Source organism: Lepidochelys olivacea (genome assembly GCF_965140295.1).
Source record: "Lepidochelys olivacea isolate rLepOli2 genome assembly, chromosome: 3".
In the NCBI taxonomy this organism is placed as follows: Eukaryota; Metazoa; Chordata; order Testudines; family Cheloniidae; genus Lepidochelys; species Lepidochelys olivacea.
The window spans coordinates 4629963-4648275 of NC_140413.1; the positions used below are offsets into that span (position 1 = coordinate 4629963).

Sequence of the window (18313 nt, forward strand, 5' to 3'; positions counted from 1 at the left end):
TTTCTTTTTGCGAATACAGACTAACACGGCTATTACTCTGAAACCATCCAGAGAATGTGATTCCTTATTGGACCCATCTCTTGGATAGCAATAGGCACTCCTTCCGCTGGGCAAATTTTGTTTTCACGCAGACTTTGGCCTTGAATGGGGCAAGTTGGACAAACATTTACAGGGCCGAGGATTCAAACATTCCCTTTCTCACTCACACACACTCACACATTGGCATGGGTGTGCAGGAAACATGTGTGTTTAATAGCATACTCCAGGGCTAAGAGGGGGAGTGTTTGCCTAGGACTGAAGTAAAGGTTAATTTGCTTAATGCTCTTTGCCTGTCAAGCTGTTATTTGGCAACCGTCGATGAGAAAAATCTACCGTCCCCTCGTCTCTGAAAGGAAAGAAAACCACAGACCACAACTATAATGTGGGTTTGGCTGGGGGATGCCAAAAAGCAGGTTGTGTGATTGGCTTCCAGCTGCTGCCACCCCCCTCCCCAAGAATTGCAGTGCTCTTGAAAAAGATGCAGGGCTGTGATGATCATCTAGTCCAGCATTTCTCAAACACGGGGTCCCAACCCAAAAGGGGGTCGCAAACCTATTGTAGGGGAGGTCGCGGTATTGTCACCCTAACTTCTGTGCTCTCCGGCTGCCCAGCTCTGAAGGCAGCACCGCCCGCAGCAGCAGTGCAGAAGTAAGGGTGGCCTGGTATGGGGAGGGCAGTCACATTTTTGGGGGGGGTGTCGTCACAGCCTGAAATATTTTCAAAGGGGGTCCCAGCAAAAAGAAAAAAAGTTTGAGAACCCCTGATCTAGTCTGACCTGCTGCAGGACACAGGCCAGTGGTTCCTGCATCAAGCCTGTACCTTGTGACTGAGCTAGAGCGGGATGCCCACCAAGCCTGGTGAGTGACACCGCTGCGGATGCTGAAGCCCCATGTCCTCAGGGACTGTACTCATCTCTAAAAATCCTGGTAAGGAAAACTGTCAGCGGCTGTAAAACAGAGAAAACAAACTGGAGCTACTGCAACCCACACATTTATTCTCTTGTTCCTTCAGCTTCTCATCTTCCCTTCTTCTTTCCTCCTCCCTTTCAGCACCAGTACATCCTGCGTAGGGCTAGGCCCACACTTTTGCGGGCCCTGCTGTCTGCATCAAGCCATGTGTAGGCTGAGAAGGAAGCTAGCTGTGTTTTTCTGCACATACCCCAGAGCCGGCTCCAGTCCTGTGCCCACACAGACATACCAGGGCTTATGGGTTCTTTGTTCTTTTCCAAAGAGAGAAAGCCCTGGACTAATAACAGCAACTCACAGTGTCAAGTGCTTTCCGTCTTCCAAGCACTGCACAAATACTGTCTATTCACCCGGGAGATTTGAAGAGCCAATTGTGCCCTAGGAGCACAGAAACCCTTTGAAGGCAAGATGGTGCCGAGCAGAGGACATTTGGGAGGCCAATGCAGAGAGCAGATTCTCCCTCTTGAGAAACCAGGTTGGTATCTGGTACGTGGCCACCAAAGTTACCGTGGTGACAATGGGGTGGGGTTGCCACTCATTCCACGACTTATAGGACAGGCTTTGATTTTGAGGGTCATGATCCAGGCATCCTGACATATCTCTGGGGCCAAAGCAGCGTCATTTGGTTTGTGGCACAGATGGAACAAGGCAAAATCGTGGTGCCCCAGATCTGTCTTGAAGAGCTGGGAGCCCTTCTGCATCCTTCTTGTTTTGCTGTTGCATGGCATTGAGAGACAAGGGCTCTCTGCCCTCCCGCTGGCCCTGCCCTTTGGGTCTGGAATCCCACCTCTTCTCACATGTTTGCAGGGTGCCGACAGGGACAGCATGCCCCTGCTCGGAGGTGCATGAGTGTCAAATATCTCCCTTCCCAGTGCTAGCATGCTGCAGCACACCATGGGGGCCACGAAACATGCACAGTGCTGCATAGTCAATGGGACACATCCATGCGGCTAAACAAAGTTCCAGCCGGATGCATCTCACCGATATGATACCGGGAATCCCATGACCTTATTTTAATGAATCCATGGCTGCATTTAATGACAATGCCCACATCGCAGTCACCAGCTCAACTGCACACATGCAACATTGGAAGTAGAACTCAGGACTGTCTCTGCAAGCTCTCACTCCCCTCAGACTCCAGATGAAGGAGAATTTCTCTTAGTTCATATAATCGTAGAAGGTTAGAGTTGGAAGAGACCTCAGGAGGTCATCTAGTCCAACCCCCTGCTCAAAGCAGGACCAACCCCAACTAAATCATCCCAGCCAGGGCTTTGTCAAGCCGGGCCTTAAAAACCTCTAAGGGTGGAGATTCCACCCCCTCCCTAGGCAACACATTCCAGTGCTTCACCACCCTCCTAGTGAAATAATGTTTCCTAATATCCAACCTAGACCTCCCGCACTGCAACTTCAGACCATTGCTCTGTTCTGTCATCTGCCACCCCTGAGAACAGCCGAGCTCCATCCTCTTTGGAATCCCCTTCAGGTAGTTGAAGGCTGCTATCAAATCCCCGCTCACTCGTCTCTTCTGCAGACCAAATAAGCCCTGTTCCCTCAGCCTCTCCTCGTAAGTCATGGGCCCCAGCCCCTAAGCATTTTTGTTGCCTTCCACTGGACTCTCTCCAATTTGTCCACATCCCTTCTGTAGTCCACATCCTTGTCCACATCCTTCCTAGTTGTAGTAATATTAGTGCTTATATCCTCTACGGGCCATGAAGAGAGGGTGACAAGAACAAATCAGCGGGACATCTTGCCCATGATGAGCCCATTGCGGACCGCTGAATATTTACCTGGCAAACAAAGACAAGTCAACTTAACCAAGACATACTGAGTTATTGAGGAACGGAGGTGCTGTTTCCACCCCAGAGTGCAACCAGTTCTGACTCACCCTTATAGGAGGGAAGTCAAGGAAATTCTTTTGCCCCCCCATTCCCTGGCTGCAAAACAACCAGTCCCGAGGAATTAATTTCCCCCTTGTCTACAGAGCATCAGAGATGGAGAAGAGCTAGTCAGTACCATCTACTCCGCTGTCTGCTCTTCTTTGGTTTGCATTATGAGGATCTAAATATTTAGGACACCTTCTTTACCTAGGGCCGCAGTTCTGAAATCTTTGTGTGGCTTCCTCTCCACTTAGCAATGTCACCCATAAATCTCTCTTCCCACATCTCCTCTCTTTAGGACAGAGCTTCCTAGAGCTGCAACTTTGCTCGCTGACAATCTGGGGGGTGGTGTACCCACCAGGAATGGTTCCTCTTACAAAGGTGGCATGAAACGAGGGACAAACGGAGGAACTGGTCCTTTCAATGGACTGGAATGATGCTGGTGGTAATTCCTGAATTGCTGAATTACTACAGCGACATACATATTTGAGAGTAGACAGCTTGATCCAGTCCTGAGGTCCATCTAATGCAGTCTCCTATCCCTGACGGATGTATAGAAAAGCTGAAAGGTTTCATTCTCTGTGGCACTTTCCCCACTGTGCACCAGGTGCATGTGTGTGATTCAGAGTGAGAGGTATGTTAAAAGAAGACACTTGTTTCGTTTTCACAATGCACCGTTAACCTGGAGAACTCACTGTCACAGTGTATTATTGAAGTTAAGAGCATAGTAGAATTCCTAAAAAGTTTAGACATTTATATGGCTATCATCTGCAGGAACAGGACAAAAAATGTGTGAGGAATATCAACCCTCATGTTTCATAGTAGAAGCCCATCAGTATCTGCCTGGGGTCAGGAAGAAAGTTCTCTTCAGGGCAGGTTATTCCATAAGTGTTCACTGGAGGGTTTCTTTCACCTTCCTGATTTCTATTTCTATTAAGACACCAGACTAACTGGGGCTGTATGGCAATTGCTCTGTTTCTGTGTTAGGAGTTGTCTATTTGTATGAGAGGCATGTATTGCATGCCAGTAACCCTGCCTGACCACCTCTCCACACTTCATCCCTCTGGGGTTCTTATGCAAAGCAGGAAATAGCAGGCTTCACTGGGAACTTTCTGTGGGTGCACCTGGCTTGAAATGACGATGCTTTCATTTTCTGCACCTTTAAATGTCTAAGTGCAGCGCCTAACTGCAGAGAGAGCAGCCATTTTGGTTTTTAGAGCTGCTGTAGAGTGTTACAAAGACACACACACACTGTGCTCCCCTCAGGGAGACTTGACTTTTGTTCTTTCTTGGCTACCATAAGCTAAAGTAAACGCTGTTTGAGTCAGAAAGTGCATGTTTTGGAAACATAACCATTTCTTACGGGTGTTTTTTAAGTTTACAGTATGCGATTTTTTTTAGACAGCCTACCTACTCATTTGCTCTGCTAAAATAGGTACATAAACTCTAACTATACCATGGCATCAAAATAATGGTTTACACTCCATGATCTCACACCTGTTTTTAACCTGGGATATAATGAGACTCTTCAAAACCACAAGAAACCAAAAAGAAGTGGCAGAAAAAAATATTTGATATAAGGCTAACTAGCGAGCGTGCACGTGAAAACTCCCCTTCCACCCAGAGGGATGTATAAAAAGCCTGACGCAAGTCCAGACGCCCAGGGGTTGGGTGGATCCTGGCCCTGTTTTAGCCTCCTTCATCCCAGGCCTCTGAATGGCCTGATTCTCAGCTCCCTCCACTCCCACCGAAGCTGAGGGGGAGCGGCAGGGGCTCAGCACCACTAATTAACAGGCCCTATATGGGCACATGGGAGATATCGTCTCTCGTCTACATTTGACCAGCAGGTGTCACCAAAGCCAACATGCCTCGGGAAGCCCAGACAGAACCAAGAACCCACATGCCAGGCATCTGGAGCATGAACTCTGAACAGTACCTTTGAATCCCCGCATCCCAGTAGAGCCGGATGGGCCGAGGTCTCCCTTGTCTCCTTTCAGGCCGGGTGGTCCCAGAGGCCCTCTCTCCCCAGGGAGCCCTGGATTGGGAACGAACAACAGACAAGGTGTTGTTATGACAGCAGGAAACCAAACCGGCGAAGAGCAGTACCTGGCGTGCAGGCTGCCTGAGTGCTAACTGGCTCTGCTGGGCCCACCTGGCAGCGTGAGACCAACGAGAGGTGCACCCTCTCCATCCCGCTGTCCTGCTAAACCAAATGCCCTCGCTGCTCTTGGCCGATCAGAACCGAAGACGGGCCTGCACTACAAAGCTCACACACAGACACCTAATTCCCCAGTGTTCAGTGGGGCTCTGGATCCAGGCTTCTAGTCTGGGCCCAAGCCTAATCAGAACCGCCACGGTGAAGAACCCGTTGGTACATCTACAGCTCAAGTTGCAACATTTCAGGTGCCTTTGTGGGGGCTCGGCTTGGTGCAGAGCGACCCAGCCAAATGTAAAAGGGCAACCTCCCTGCAGGAGACCACAGCATGTGATGGGAGCAGGGCGGCTACTTGCTACCTGCTCCAGAATCCACAGGATGGCCCAATCTCTTGGGTCCGTCCCACAGCATTCCTAAAGGGCCTTTAAAGAACCCTGAACTGACTTAGCACTGGGCATCATGTCCCAGTCTCATTGGACTTTTCCCACTCTAGTTGATATGCTCCTCTGAGAGTGCCGGTTACAGGGAACCAAGGCATCTTGACGTCACCCCGCCCCGTCACGCTTGCCTGTGCCCTGGCTGGCTGTGTGACCCCCGGCAGCTCACTCAGGGAGATGTATGTCCTGTGCAGAGGGATAGTACAAGGACTATTCACCATCTGTGGGTGAAAGTGGGACTTAAGCATTACCTGGGCCTTGTGCTGGTCCCTCTGCATGGGTGAATTGAACCCTCAGGGCCCAGTGCTGTGGCCACGGAGGTCTCATAGACTCTAAGACCAGAAGGGACCATCATGATCATCTTGTCTGACCCCCTGCACATCGCAGGCCACAGTACCTCACCCACCCACTCCTGTAACAGACCCAGAACCTCTGGCTGAGTCACTGAAGTCCTCAAATCATGATTTGAAGACTTCAAGTTACAGAGAAATCCCACATTTACACTAGTTTAAACCTGCAAGTGACCCAGGCCCCATGCTGCAGAAGAAGGTGAAAACCCCCAGGGTCTCTGCCAATCTGACGTGGGGAAAAATTCCTACCCGACCCCCAATATGACAATCAGTTAGACCCTGAGCATGTGGGCAAGACCCACCAGCCAGACACCTGGGAAATAATTCTCTGTAGCAACTCAGAGCCCTCCCCAGCTAATGTCCCCATCTCTGGCCATTGTAGATGCTAACAGAAGTCACGGATGACTCATATGCCATTGTATCATCCCCCCACCCCCTCAATTTATCCAGCTCAGTCTTGAACCCAGTTAGGTTTTTTGCCCTCCACTGCTCCCTTTGGGAGGCTGTTCCAGAACTTCACTCCTCTGACAGTGAGAAACCTTTGCCTAATTTCAAGCCTAAACATATTGATGGCCAATTTCTCTCCATTTGTTCTTGTGTCAATATTGGCCCTTAACTGAAATAACTCCTCTCCCTCCCTGGGGTTTATCCCTCTGTGGCAGGGGTGGCCAACCTGAGTCTGAGAAGGAGCCAGAATTGATCAGTGTACATTGCCAAAGAGCCAGAGTAATACGTCAGCGGCCCCCCATCAACTCCCCCAGCCCAGCTCCCAGCGTCTCCCCGATCAGCTGTTTTGTGGTGTGCAGGAGGCTTTGGGGAGGAGGGGGGAGGAGTGTGGGCATGGCAGGGTCAGGGGAAGGGGCAGGAAAGGGTGGAGCGGGGGCAGGGCCTGTGGCAGAGCCGGGGGTTCAGCCGTGAGCACCCCCCGGCCCATTGGAAATTTGGCGCCTGTCGCTCCAGCCCCGGAGTCGGAGCCTAGACAAGGAGCCGCATGTTAACGTCTGAAGAGCCGCATGGGGCTCCGGAGCCGCAGGTTGGCCCCCACTGCTCTGAGGTATTTATAGAGAACAATCACATCTCCCCTCAGCCTTTGTTTGGTTAGGCTAAACAAGCCCAGCTCCTTAAGTCCCTCTAACAAGGTAGGTTCTCTATTCCTCTGATCATCCTAGCAGCCCATGTCAATGGGAGTTTTCAATCAATGCCAGGGAATACCGACTAGGCCCTAACCCTTTCTGCGCTGCATTCTAGGGACATCATAATTCTTCCCCCATCCCACGGCAGGCATGGGGCTTCAGGATCTGATTAGTTGCAGCTGTCTGAGTGGGGGAAGGTGCTATGCAGAAGGGGAATTAATGCTGGCCAGCTAGCCTTTTACATGCTTCCCCTGCACCCCATCACAAGCTGAATTCCTTTCTAAACCCCAGGCCATGGTGGTGCCCTGGCTGGGAGAATTTCTTTGATCCCGTGTGAAAGACAAAGGAGCCAGCAACGGCGGAAATGTACAAGCAAGTTTCAAAATTGACACAAATCTTAAAGAGTTAACAAACAAAAAAAGCAGCAGCAGCCAGACAATCCATTTGTGATGCTGATTAAACCCAAATAAAAACAGCCATTAATCTGTCAACGAGCGTGCAATAACATGGGTAGCCATTGCTGACAAGCTCTTTAGTAGAACAGATGGGTTTTTCTGCCAGCTTGGCTGGTTTTACAGTCCCACTTGGGGCAGGGGAGTGTGTCTTACAAGACCATCCAGCCTAGCACACACAAGTCATCAGCAAGGCTCGAACACAGGGCTTCTAGCACCACACCCCATGCCTTTAAGCATCGGAGCTATAGGAGGAAGGCTAGCAGCAAGTCGCAGTTGTGGATCCAGCCACTAGAGGGTGACAGGGATGCACTCAGCCAACGTGTCACGTGGCTGACATGGTCAAACCCAACCTGTCCTCTCCAGGCGAGAGACGAGTATTTGCAGCCAACTGAGAGTGTCTCTCTCATCAGATGGGGAGTGGGATGAAACAGAGAATGTGTTGGCTGACTCTGTGTGTGGTGATGGATTCTGGGATTCTCTGCACCCCAGCAATGCCACCAGGATCCATCTTACAGGGTGTGGGGAAAGGAGAGTCATTTGGATATGGTCAGTGTCTTGGGGTGTAAATGGGATTAGATGCCTAACCCAGCGATTCTTCTTCACATGCTCAATGGGAAACTGTCTGATGTGGGGGGTGGAAGGACTTCTCTCCCATGGTGTCCTGATACACGGAGGGAGGTCCATGAAGCTTTGTAATAGTCTCCCAATAGAAGGCGTGGAAGCCCCATCACGTGGGATGTTACAAAGTAGGCCAGACAAAGCCCTGGAGAATACCCTGGAGGGAACAGCCTTGCGTTGCTGGGGAGATAAACTGCATGGTCGAATAGGCCTTTTCCCCATCTGACTTCTCCAGGTTGTTTTATGATACTGGTTGTGCCACTTACAAGACTTGCTCGCAAATCTGGAATTCTAGATTTGGATCAGAACTAAAAAAAAACACCCCCAAACTTTGGGTAAGTTTGTATCCACCTGGGCCGGTCCCCAAATAGCTCAGAACTTTTGTGGTCTGATTCAGCTTGGTTCTGGGAGTTCCGGGCCGCTACAGATGTCTGTCTCAGCCCCTTTTGACCTACATACAGACTTCCACTTAGATAGAAAAACATGCTTTCCTTTTGTTTTTAATTGAATTTGCCTTGACAAACAATGGTTTAAATTAAGGGGGGGGGGAATGTTTCCTGAAACTTGGAAAAGTTTCATGTAACCCCTAAGAAAGGTCCAGATTCCCAACCCCACCAGGATCTCAAATTCCCATTCCCCAGCACTTCAGGACCCCATGTGCGGCTGCTTCCCGCTGCCTTTGGTTTTACTTTGTTTTTTTTGCTGATACTAACCCTTTGTTTCCTGCCTGCAAACCATCTGCTTAGAAGTTAGTGGTTTGCTGGAAATGTCAATTCCACTAAACCATGCAGCGTGTGGCTATGAAAGGAGCAGGTGATCAGATGCTTAGTTTGTTTACATTAAATTGCTACTCCAGTGAATGAAGGCAGCATGGGAGGATATCAAAGGACCACTCTGGCAGACTATCAGGCCCAGCAACTATCCCAGCAAGCCATCAGCACTGCCGGAGACAAAGGCTCACCTTGCATCTCTGAGCACGTGGGGGTGTCCATAGGAATGCAAAGAAGCAGGGAATTTGTTTAGCTCCATACCCAAATCATGTTGTTAGTATGGCAAAGGCATCACAGCGTTGGACAGCAGTGACTGGCTGATGACGACTGATGTGCCACCCCCCCTCCACCCCAGAAGCGCTAATTCCAGGAGCGGCTCGAGGACCCGGGTATGCCTGTGAGTATGGTTGATGGCTGATTGCCACCTGAAGGCCCCCATGAGCCTGCCCGCTACATGCCAGCTCTAAGTCAGTGGTCACTCTATGGAGGCATAGTGGGACAGTACACCTAGTGCACCGAAAGGAAGTTAAACTATCCCACCCAACCTAGCTTTATGGCAGGAGAAAGGGGATCGGATTACAGAGGGGAAAGAGTTCAAGAAGTAATATGGGCTGAGTTTCCAGGGCGGTGATCTCTGGAAGTCAGCCTCTAAGCATGCACAAGATGGCTCAGAAGCCTGGGGAACAAGATCGTTGCTCCAAAGGATTTGGAATGCTGCAAACGACAGGGAGAGGAATTGTCTCGGGTGACATAACCAGGGGTAATAATTAGCCCTTCTGTAGTGTGTTTTATCCAGAGCTCCTCGAGGTGCTTGTTTCAAGGAGGGCTGGCATCTGTACCCTGAGTCTTACAAGTGGGGAAACTGAGGCACAGAAAGGGGCAGCAAGTTAGCAAGGTCACATGGCAAATCAATGGCACAGCTGGGAATAGTACTCCTTGATTGCCTGTGGAGCTGGTGTCTGGACCTCTAGGTCACATTGCAAGACCACTTGCTAGGTCTGGGGCCCTACAAAACCACTCAAAGGTAGTTATGTGTTGTAACACTAACAGAACAGAATTAAGCCAACAATAAAAATTAGGCACATAGGGGAAAATGTCAGGACAATGAGATCTCCTAGTTTACGGATCAATCTCCTAAAGATTGTGATGGAAACTCCATCATCTGAGTCATTTAAAACTAGACTGGACAAAGTGCTGGAGAATCGACTCTGGGAAACAAACCTGTATTGGCTGGAGGGATGGTACCCAATGCGTCTTGCTCATCTCTTTGTTACTGCTATTTATTATTTGTATAGTGCTAACAGTGTGCCATAGCCCATTGAAGTTGATCGGCATATTTCCTGGAGCAATTCCTGTGGGCACCTAGTACATAGTCTGTTACCTCTTAGTCCAGGTAAACCAGGAACTCCAGGCTCGCCTTCCATTCCTTCATTGCCTTGGTCTCCTTTTGGTCCTGGAGGCCCTGAAATATGACACGTAAAGACGGTTAGTGGCTCTTTAGACAGAGCAGTAGCAGCAGCAGATGGACACATGCACACCTCTGCCCTTAACTGTCGATTATTATTTAGCAAATGCCCAGAAAAGTGTGGGAAGTGCCTAATGGACATGGATTAAAGGCAGGCCCCTGTCCCAAAACATACAAGCGCCATGACTGAGGTGAAGTTTGCCAGGTGCCTTCTTCCCCGATTCATGGATTTCAAGGCCATGATCATCTCATTTGACTTTCTGAATTGCACAGGCCAGAGAAATTCACCAAGTAATTCCTGTCAGAGGCGCCTGTTTAGAGATGGTCAAAATTCAGAATTTCCATCCCAGAAGAAATTCTGACATGTCAAAATTTCCTTTCATCCCGAATTGGAATGAAAAGTCAAAATTTCATCATTTTCTGCAAACATTTGCTTCGGAACTATTAAAACCTCCAATGCAGGGGAATCCTGTCTTGGATTTCATCATAACAGATAAAGAGGAATTGGTCACAGAAATAAAAACAAGTGGTAGCTTAGGTACAAGGGATCACAACTTGATTACATTTGTTATGTGCAAACAGAATAAAGTCCAACCGGTAACGCATCTAGCTGGCGATTTAAAAGCAGCAATTTCACAAAGCTGAAACCAATTATGAGCCAAATCAGTTGAGAGAAAGCATTTAAACAGAAAAATGTGAATGATAATGAGGAACTGTTTAAGAATATTTTATAGATGCCCAAAAAGACACAATCCCACAGGAGAGAAAGAATGTTACACTGCTTTTAAAACAACAACAGCAACAAAAACAACTGGACTTAGAAGCAGAAAGAAGTGAAAGCAGCTATCATTTTTAAAAAAAATCATATATAACAAATGGAAGAATGGGACTCTTGACAGTAATGACTCTAATCAGAAACTAGGAATAGGAGAAAATTCATAAGGGAAGCAAAGAGGCACAAGGAGACATCTGTGGCTAGCAGAGTTAAGGATCCTTAAAGTATAAACCAGTAATGCCAGGTTTTACAGGGGAGGATGAAGGGCGGAGCTATGTCTGGTATTAAAGGGGAGGATGAAGGGCGGAGCTATGTCAGGTGTTAAAGGGGAGGATGAAGGGCAGAGCTATGTCTGGTATTAAAGGAGAGGATGAAGAGTTTTTCAGTGAGGTGAGAAAACAGCAGCTCTGAAGGCAGGACCTTTGCGTGCTCGCTCTGTGGCTTGTCTAAGTTCTCAGAGAAGGGAGATTATGACAGCAGGTGCTCTGGAAGCTTCTCCATACACACAGCTCTGCCAATGCCCCTCAGTCCTGACCTGTGACCTCCCTTTCCCCCATAATTCCAGCTCTGCTGGTGTCGCTCAGTCTCATCCACAGCCCCCCTGCTATTCCAGACCCGAGTCTCTAGTTCTCTCAGGACAGGCCCTGAACATAGACTCGTCCCCATTGCTTTGGTTCGTGGCCAGTTTCACTCTCGAGCTCTGCTGCCCTAGCCCTATGGTGCAATGCCTGGGCTGCGAATGCCGCAGGGGACCAGTCCTTTGTTCAACCCAGGATCTCTTCACTGGATTTAAAATCAAAGCCAACCCTGGAAACGTTTCCGTTTGCTCTTGGGGCTCTCAGAAAAGTTCCTTTTCTGCATTCACAGAGCCTGCACTGGGACCTAAATTTGACCTGCATGTCCCTTTCCGGCCTTCAGTTAAAGTCTCTTCACTTCACAGGGGCCCCAAAAAGCAGATCCCGAGCCAGGAAATACCTAGAGAGAAGGCTCCAAACCATCCCATGGCTGAAGAGCTCTTACGCTTGCACTCAGCTGGCTCCAGCGTGGCTGGATTCAAGGTCCCTCACGCAGCAACTGCTCCATAAAGTTCCACATGGCCTCGCGTTACAGGCGCACTGGAAAATAACCCGAGCCAGGGCCCCGCCTGACTTCCCTTAAGCCGGAGAGACACGTGTGTGCTTTTCCCCAGGGGCATTGCAAAATGGATCTGCATTGCCCCTTTCACACCAAAACCTACAGCTGGTCCCCACCCCCTCCACTTCCATCACCTCCCCCCACAACTATCCAAGCTGTGCCCCCACATTAGTGAGAATGGGATGTTGGGGGCAGGATGGTTTTGTTAAAGACAGTTTCCATGTGTTCAGAGCCACCAGCTTGTTTTCATCCCAGACCCTCCCCAGGGGCAACAATCAAACTAGCTTAATGATTTTAAATTTAAAGGGCCTCAGTAAATTACAGGTTTAAGATGGGGGCGGGGGGCTCACTAATGAAAGCCAGCAACCGTCTGAAGCTGTCTGCCCGCAGTTGGCAAAGACTCCCCACACTCAACCGCTCCCCCACCCTCCCCACACACAAAGGCAGGAGTTGGTCTTAAGACCATGCAGATGGTCACCTGTGGTGCCCCCATGCCCTCCTGACACCGAAAGAGGAAGACAGTGGACAAGGTGGACAGTGGACAGTGGACAGAGCAGACCAAGGCCCTTGGACGGGGGGAGGGGACCGGAGGGATGCTCCTAAAAATGCTGTAATGAGCCCTTGACCACTAGGCTGCCCATGAAGGAATCCCAGAAGCAGCAGGGATAGAACTCAGAGCCTCCTGCTTCCAAAGCTACCTGAACTAAAGGGAAATCTTCGATTAGCTGCCAGCAGTCTAGGATCTATGACAAAGGCCTGGGAAGTTCTGACTTCATCCAGTAGAGGGTGCACGCACATACACACCCACCAGTTCACGGCTGTGTGTCCGTCTGATCAGCAGTACCACTGGCAAGGGGAAGTAGTCGTAAAAGGAGAAGGCGGGGCAAGGAAAGAGGATAAGGAGTTTCAGGCTGATATCGCCTGCAGCCTATAGGTGAAAAGAAAAGGAGGACTTGTGGCACCTTAGAGACTAACCAATTTATTTGAGCATGAGCTTTCGTGAGCTACAGCTCACTTCATCGGATGCATACCGTGGAAACTGCAGCAGACTTTATATACACACAGAGATCATGAAACAATACCTCCTCCCACCCCACGGTCCTGCTGGTAATAGCTTATCTAAAGTGATCATCAAGTTGGGCCATTTCCAGCTCAAATCCAGGTTTTCTCACCCTCCACACAAATTCACTCTCCTGCTGGTGATAGCCCATCCAAAGTGACAACTCTTTACACAATGTGCATGATAATCAAGTTGGGCCATTTCCTGCACAAATCCAGGTTCTCTCACCCCCTCACCTCCCTCCCAAAAACCACACACACAAACTCACTATCCTGCTGGTAATAGCTCATCCAAAGTGACCACTCTCCCTACAATGTGCATGATAATCAAGGTGGGCCATTTCCAGCACAAATCCAGGTTTTCTCACACCCCCCACACCCCCATACACACACAAACTCACTCTTCTGCTGGTAATAGCTCATCCAAACTGACCACTCACCTATAGGTGGAAGCATTTGCCAAGTAAGGTAAAGTTATAAGCGAAAGCAGTAATAGCCTCAAAGCCTGTAAGACAATAGCTTAGCCAAAGTTGAAGCATAAGGCCCAATAAAGCTGTAGCAGGTGTTTTAGCACGAGTAGCTGACTGGGAGTAGCTCTAGGATCTCACAAGACAGAATGCTGCCATGGAGAAGTCTGACGAAACTCCCGGCAGGTAACCGCAAAACACCAGCTAATGCTAGTGTGGGATATTTTAGGATAGGAACATGGCACAGACGGTCAACCACAAGGATGACATGGTAACCTAACTGCCATCTAGGCAAATGAGCCTGCAGTAAATGATATACTAGCCTATAAGGAGATGACACGCCACATTATTAGGGTGAGACAGTTTAGATATGGACCACAGAGGCCAAACATCCTTATGAATATTCATGGTGGCCACAGAGCCCTATGATAGGGCTATCCATGGCTCAACCCACTGGGCTCTTCTTGGCACGTAAGAGATAGAACCATGCATGGATCATCTGTCCCATCCCTTTGAAGCCTCTGCGAGGGATGGTGTGAGTACATGGACGCTCGGGGCGCTTCGTATTATCTCTGTCTTCTTTGCCGGATTGGAGTGTTTGTGCTTTTGCCAACCGTGCTCATAAAAATATTACAAGGGCAGAGAGCCTTGCCTAAGTGTGACTGTCTCTGGCAAGCACACGGGAGTTCTCGTAATAACTCATACTTCTGGCTCCAATCACAAAGCAGGACCCCACCAAACGACAGTGCTAACTGGCATTTCTAATTGATCAATATAACTAATACACATCAACAGATCAGACAAAACATCCACCCCAAGATGATGAGTGCTTTTCGGCCAGACATCAGAAGTTTACATGTAAACTACACAGGAATCTCAGTCTCCCGTTAAAACTCTATTTGTCACCAGAAATCGGGGGTGGGGATTCATAGAGTCCTAGAAATGTCGGGCTGGAAGGGACCTCGAGAGAGGTCATCAAGTCCAGCCCCCTGTGCCGAGGCAGAACCAAGTAAACCTGGACCATCCCTGACAGGTGTTTGTCCGGCCTGTTCTCAAAGACCTCCCATGACGGGGATTCCACAACCTCCCATGTCTTACATCCAATAATATTTGGCCACTCAAAAGCCACTACCGCTTGAGAGAAAAGGCTAACCCCCACAACTCTCCGCCGCTGGAGAGCCAAAGTCCCACATGCTGCCAATGGGGGTTACACCTAGACAGGATAACAGAGCATGCTGCAAGCCAGGCGTAAGGGGCATTGGCAGGACGGCGTGTGGGGAGCCCCGGACTGGACTAGCAGGTGGGAGCCTACACATCACAGTTGAGTGGCATTGGCCAAGCTGGAAGCAGGGCAGACCAGTGGGGACACAGATCAGGACTGAGGTGCATTGGCGGAGCTGGGAAGAGGGGAGGGTGAGAGACTGGTACAGCTGTGGGGGCTGCAGAGCGGGACTGAGGTGGCCTCTGCCCAGGGTTATTAGTAGCCTGTACTAATGGAAGAAAACACCAAGCCAAACTCATCCCTTATTTAGTCAGACTGACTTCAATGGAGCTACACAAGGGATGGATTTGACCTGAAGTTTGTACAATGATTATTTATCATTTCTATTACGGTAGCACCTAGGAACCGTAACCAGGGCCCCAGCGTGTACAAAGCAGTAAGGATTTGGTCTTTGGTGTTCACAGAGCCATAGAGTCTCCGATTTTTAAGGGCAGACGTTGGATTTGTCTCATGCATGATCAGTTCATTTATAGCAGAGTCCCACTCAGCTGCCAGTCAGAACCCTTGCTGGATGTGGGTGGATTTAAAATATACACGGGGCTTTGGATGAAGAAGTTCTGTGGGGGAAGAATCTGGTCATCCACACACTAGAAAATCCTCTCTCGGCCATATCTAACAGAGGTTCCAAACCACTGTGCAATTAGGACCGTGATGCTGTCTTGTTCTCCTAACGGCCTGGGAATGCCAGAGCCCCGGGCAGCCTCGGCTCTGTATGGGGTGCAAGGCACCACCTAGGCAGGAGGGCTCCCACCTCCCCCTTCCCCAACTGGGAACATTGGCTGCATTGAGCCGAGGACAGGCGGAGGGGGAGAAAGCCCTTTTGGAAGGCGGCTCGGCCAAGCAGGGCGGCGGGATCGTAAATTACCTGATTCGCAGCACGCTGGCGATGACAGCGAGTGGGAAAGGGAGAGAGCGGGAGAGCTGGAGATCCAAAAAGAGAGGGAGTGGAGGACGAGACTGCCAAGAAAGTGTCAACCCAGAGGTTGGCCCATCTGGAGAGAGTTTGCTGTGCTTGTATTCATCACAGTAACACACCCTGTGTGTCAGGATCCATCCTGTCCTCAGCCACAACCAATCCCTCAGGCAGGGGGGCAAAGCCACACCTAGAGAGGCCTGCAGTGATGCTGGAGGGGCAGGTGCACAGCCTTATGTCTACACAGCACACCTGGGCTCTGACCCATGTTTAAGCCCAGATTCACCACACACCATCTACCATGACCATCCACACACAAAGCCCACTGACATGTACCTGCATCCTCTCAGAACATGGGCTACCTGGCTCACCCAGGGGTACCAGCCCCTGGCCCTCTGTAGCCCAGGCCCAAGCTGGCCCCTTTTGCAGCTAGCAGAAGCCAGCGTTATGAGGCTTGTGTTTGGATAATCGGTCAATGCTATCCCCCAATCCTCTGGCCCTTCTGCCTCCCAGCTCGCCACTTGCCTCCCATGAACTGAAAGCGACTTCCGGGTTCAAATTCAGCTGCTGGGCATTTAACCTTTCATTTCCATGCAGGCTGCTTGATTTTACAGACAGATAAACCTTGCTTGATGAAAAACTGCAAACGCCCTCCCACCCACTTGTTGCTAGCTGGCCAGAAGAACGCACCCGGGTATAGGGGTGTGGCATGATTATATCCAGGAGGCCTTTGTCTTTCAGTGACACAGAGCCTCACCTTCCAGGGCATAGTCTGATCACTGGTTGAGTTCACCGGGAAATCTTGTGCTGTAGGCCATCTAAAATCTCTGCAATGAAAAGCCTCCTCGGGCTGCCTGGGGGAACTGAACCCAGGGCAAGTGGAGCTAAAAGCATGAATCTCTAACACTCCAGGGCCATTAGCTCATAAGCCTCTTACACACTCCAGCCATTAAAGTGGGACAAAGACCCGTACTGTACTAGCATGGATTATATAACGATATTTAAAGGCGACCTGCAAAGGGTTTATTTAAAGTTGGGCTTGAGCCATTTTTGCTTTTTTTTGGATGAAAAGAGAAGGCCTGGAGGGTGCATTTTAATGAGAGAATTTTATTTCGACACGTCCTTTGACCTTAGGATCATCTATCTGGTCTTCCCCGGCGTGGATGCTGCAAACTGTAACATTGAATTCAGTGTTTTCTAAAGAGTGGGGCACAAGATGAACTAGCCAGGGGAGAATAGGGGCCAGGGGTGGCAGGTGAGATGGGCCTCTCACTTGATCTCCAGGTTCAGCTTTGTGTTTTGAAAAAAAGTTAGTCTTTCGTGATCATCGTTGCGAATAAAGCCTTGAAAATGTGACCTGAGTGAAGCTGATGCAGAGACACCTGCCTGAGCCTGCAGAGAGCTTGAGACAATAGCTCTGCCTGGGTCACTTCAGTGGGTGCTCACTTGGAGGCCAATGATGATACTTTAAACGTCAGCATTGTCAACCATTTTATAGCTCATCAAGGTAAGGAAGAAAGGAGAGGAACAATCAGATTAAGGAGACCTACATGATCTACTGTGACAGCTCATTTCGAGTGGCCCTTTAACACCTCCTAGGGCAGCTACTTTCATTTTCTGGAGGCCTGAGCTCAGATTTCAAAAGTTTGGGAAACACTGGCTTAATTGGAGGGACACAGGGTGTGGAACCTTTAGCAATGACTTCCTTTCTCCAGCACGACACAACTGATCACTGGAGTGAAATCGGTGTCATGGAAAATAACGTGTCCCAAACAGAGAGCTTTAAACTGTGTAACTATAAAACTTCTCCCGTCCTCTCTTAGCTGCTCAACTTCCTCTCTTCAGTTCCAGCCGCTCAAACTACAGTTCATGGCACGGGGCACCCAAGCCCAAGGGAAACACTCCACATGCCCATGCTCTCTGAATCTGCTCTCTACAGCCAGGCTCACAGATGACACCAAATATGATCTGAGGAGAGAGTCCCGGATTTGCACCTTAATACACTCAAAACCGCCTTCACCAAACAAGGTCACTGCATCAGAGAAGTAGATCGCATCATGGAACGGGCCATCCAAATACCGCGAGAGAACCTGCTTCAACACAGAACTAAAACACACTCCGAGTGCACACCCCTAGTTGTCACCTACTACCCCACAAGGGAACCCCTACAGGGTATCATCAAACAATGACAACCCATCCTGAAAGAAATCTTTCCTGAACCCCCTCTTCTGGCCTTTACACAACCCCTCAATCTCTCCAAGCTCATCATCAGAAGCAAGCTCCACACAAACCAGGACACACCAACTCAAAGCAGTGCCAGACCCTGCTGGAACAACAGATGCAAAACGGCAGACATATCTCCACCGCTACAATGATCAACACCGAACACACCTTTTAAGATCCATGGGTCCTACTCATG

General features: G+C 49.5%; 1 protein-coding gene across 1 annotated transcript in view; it reads right to left on the minus strand.

The window, feature by feature from the left end:
- The window catches only part of SCARA5 (scavenger receptor class A member 5), a 138383-nt gene that overhangs the window by 39638 nt on the left and 80432 nt on the right, over window positions 1-18313 (minus strand). The window contains exons 5-6 of the mRNA XM_084622354.1: window positions 10181-10261; window positions 4818-4916 (exon numbers count right to left, since the gene is read on the minus strand). Coding sequence (XP_084478480.1) covers window positions 4818-4916; window positions 10181-10261 — 180 coding nt within the window. The remainder of the gene's footprint in view (window positions 1-4817; window positions 4917-10180; window positions 10262-18313) is intronic.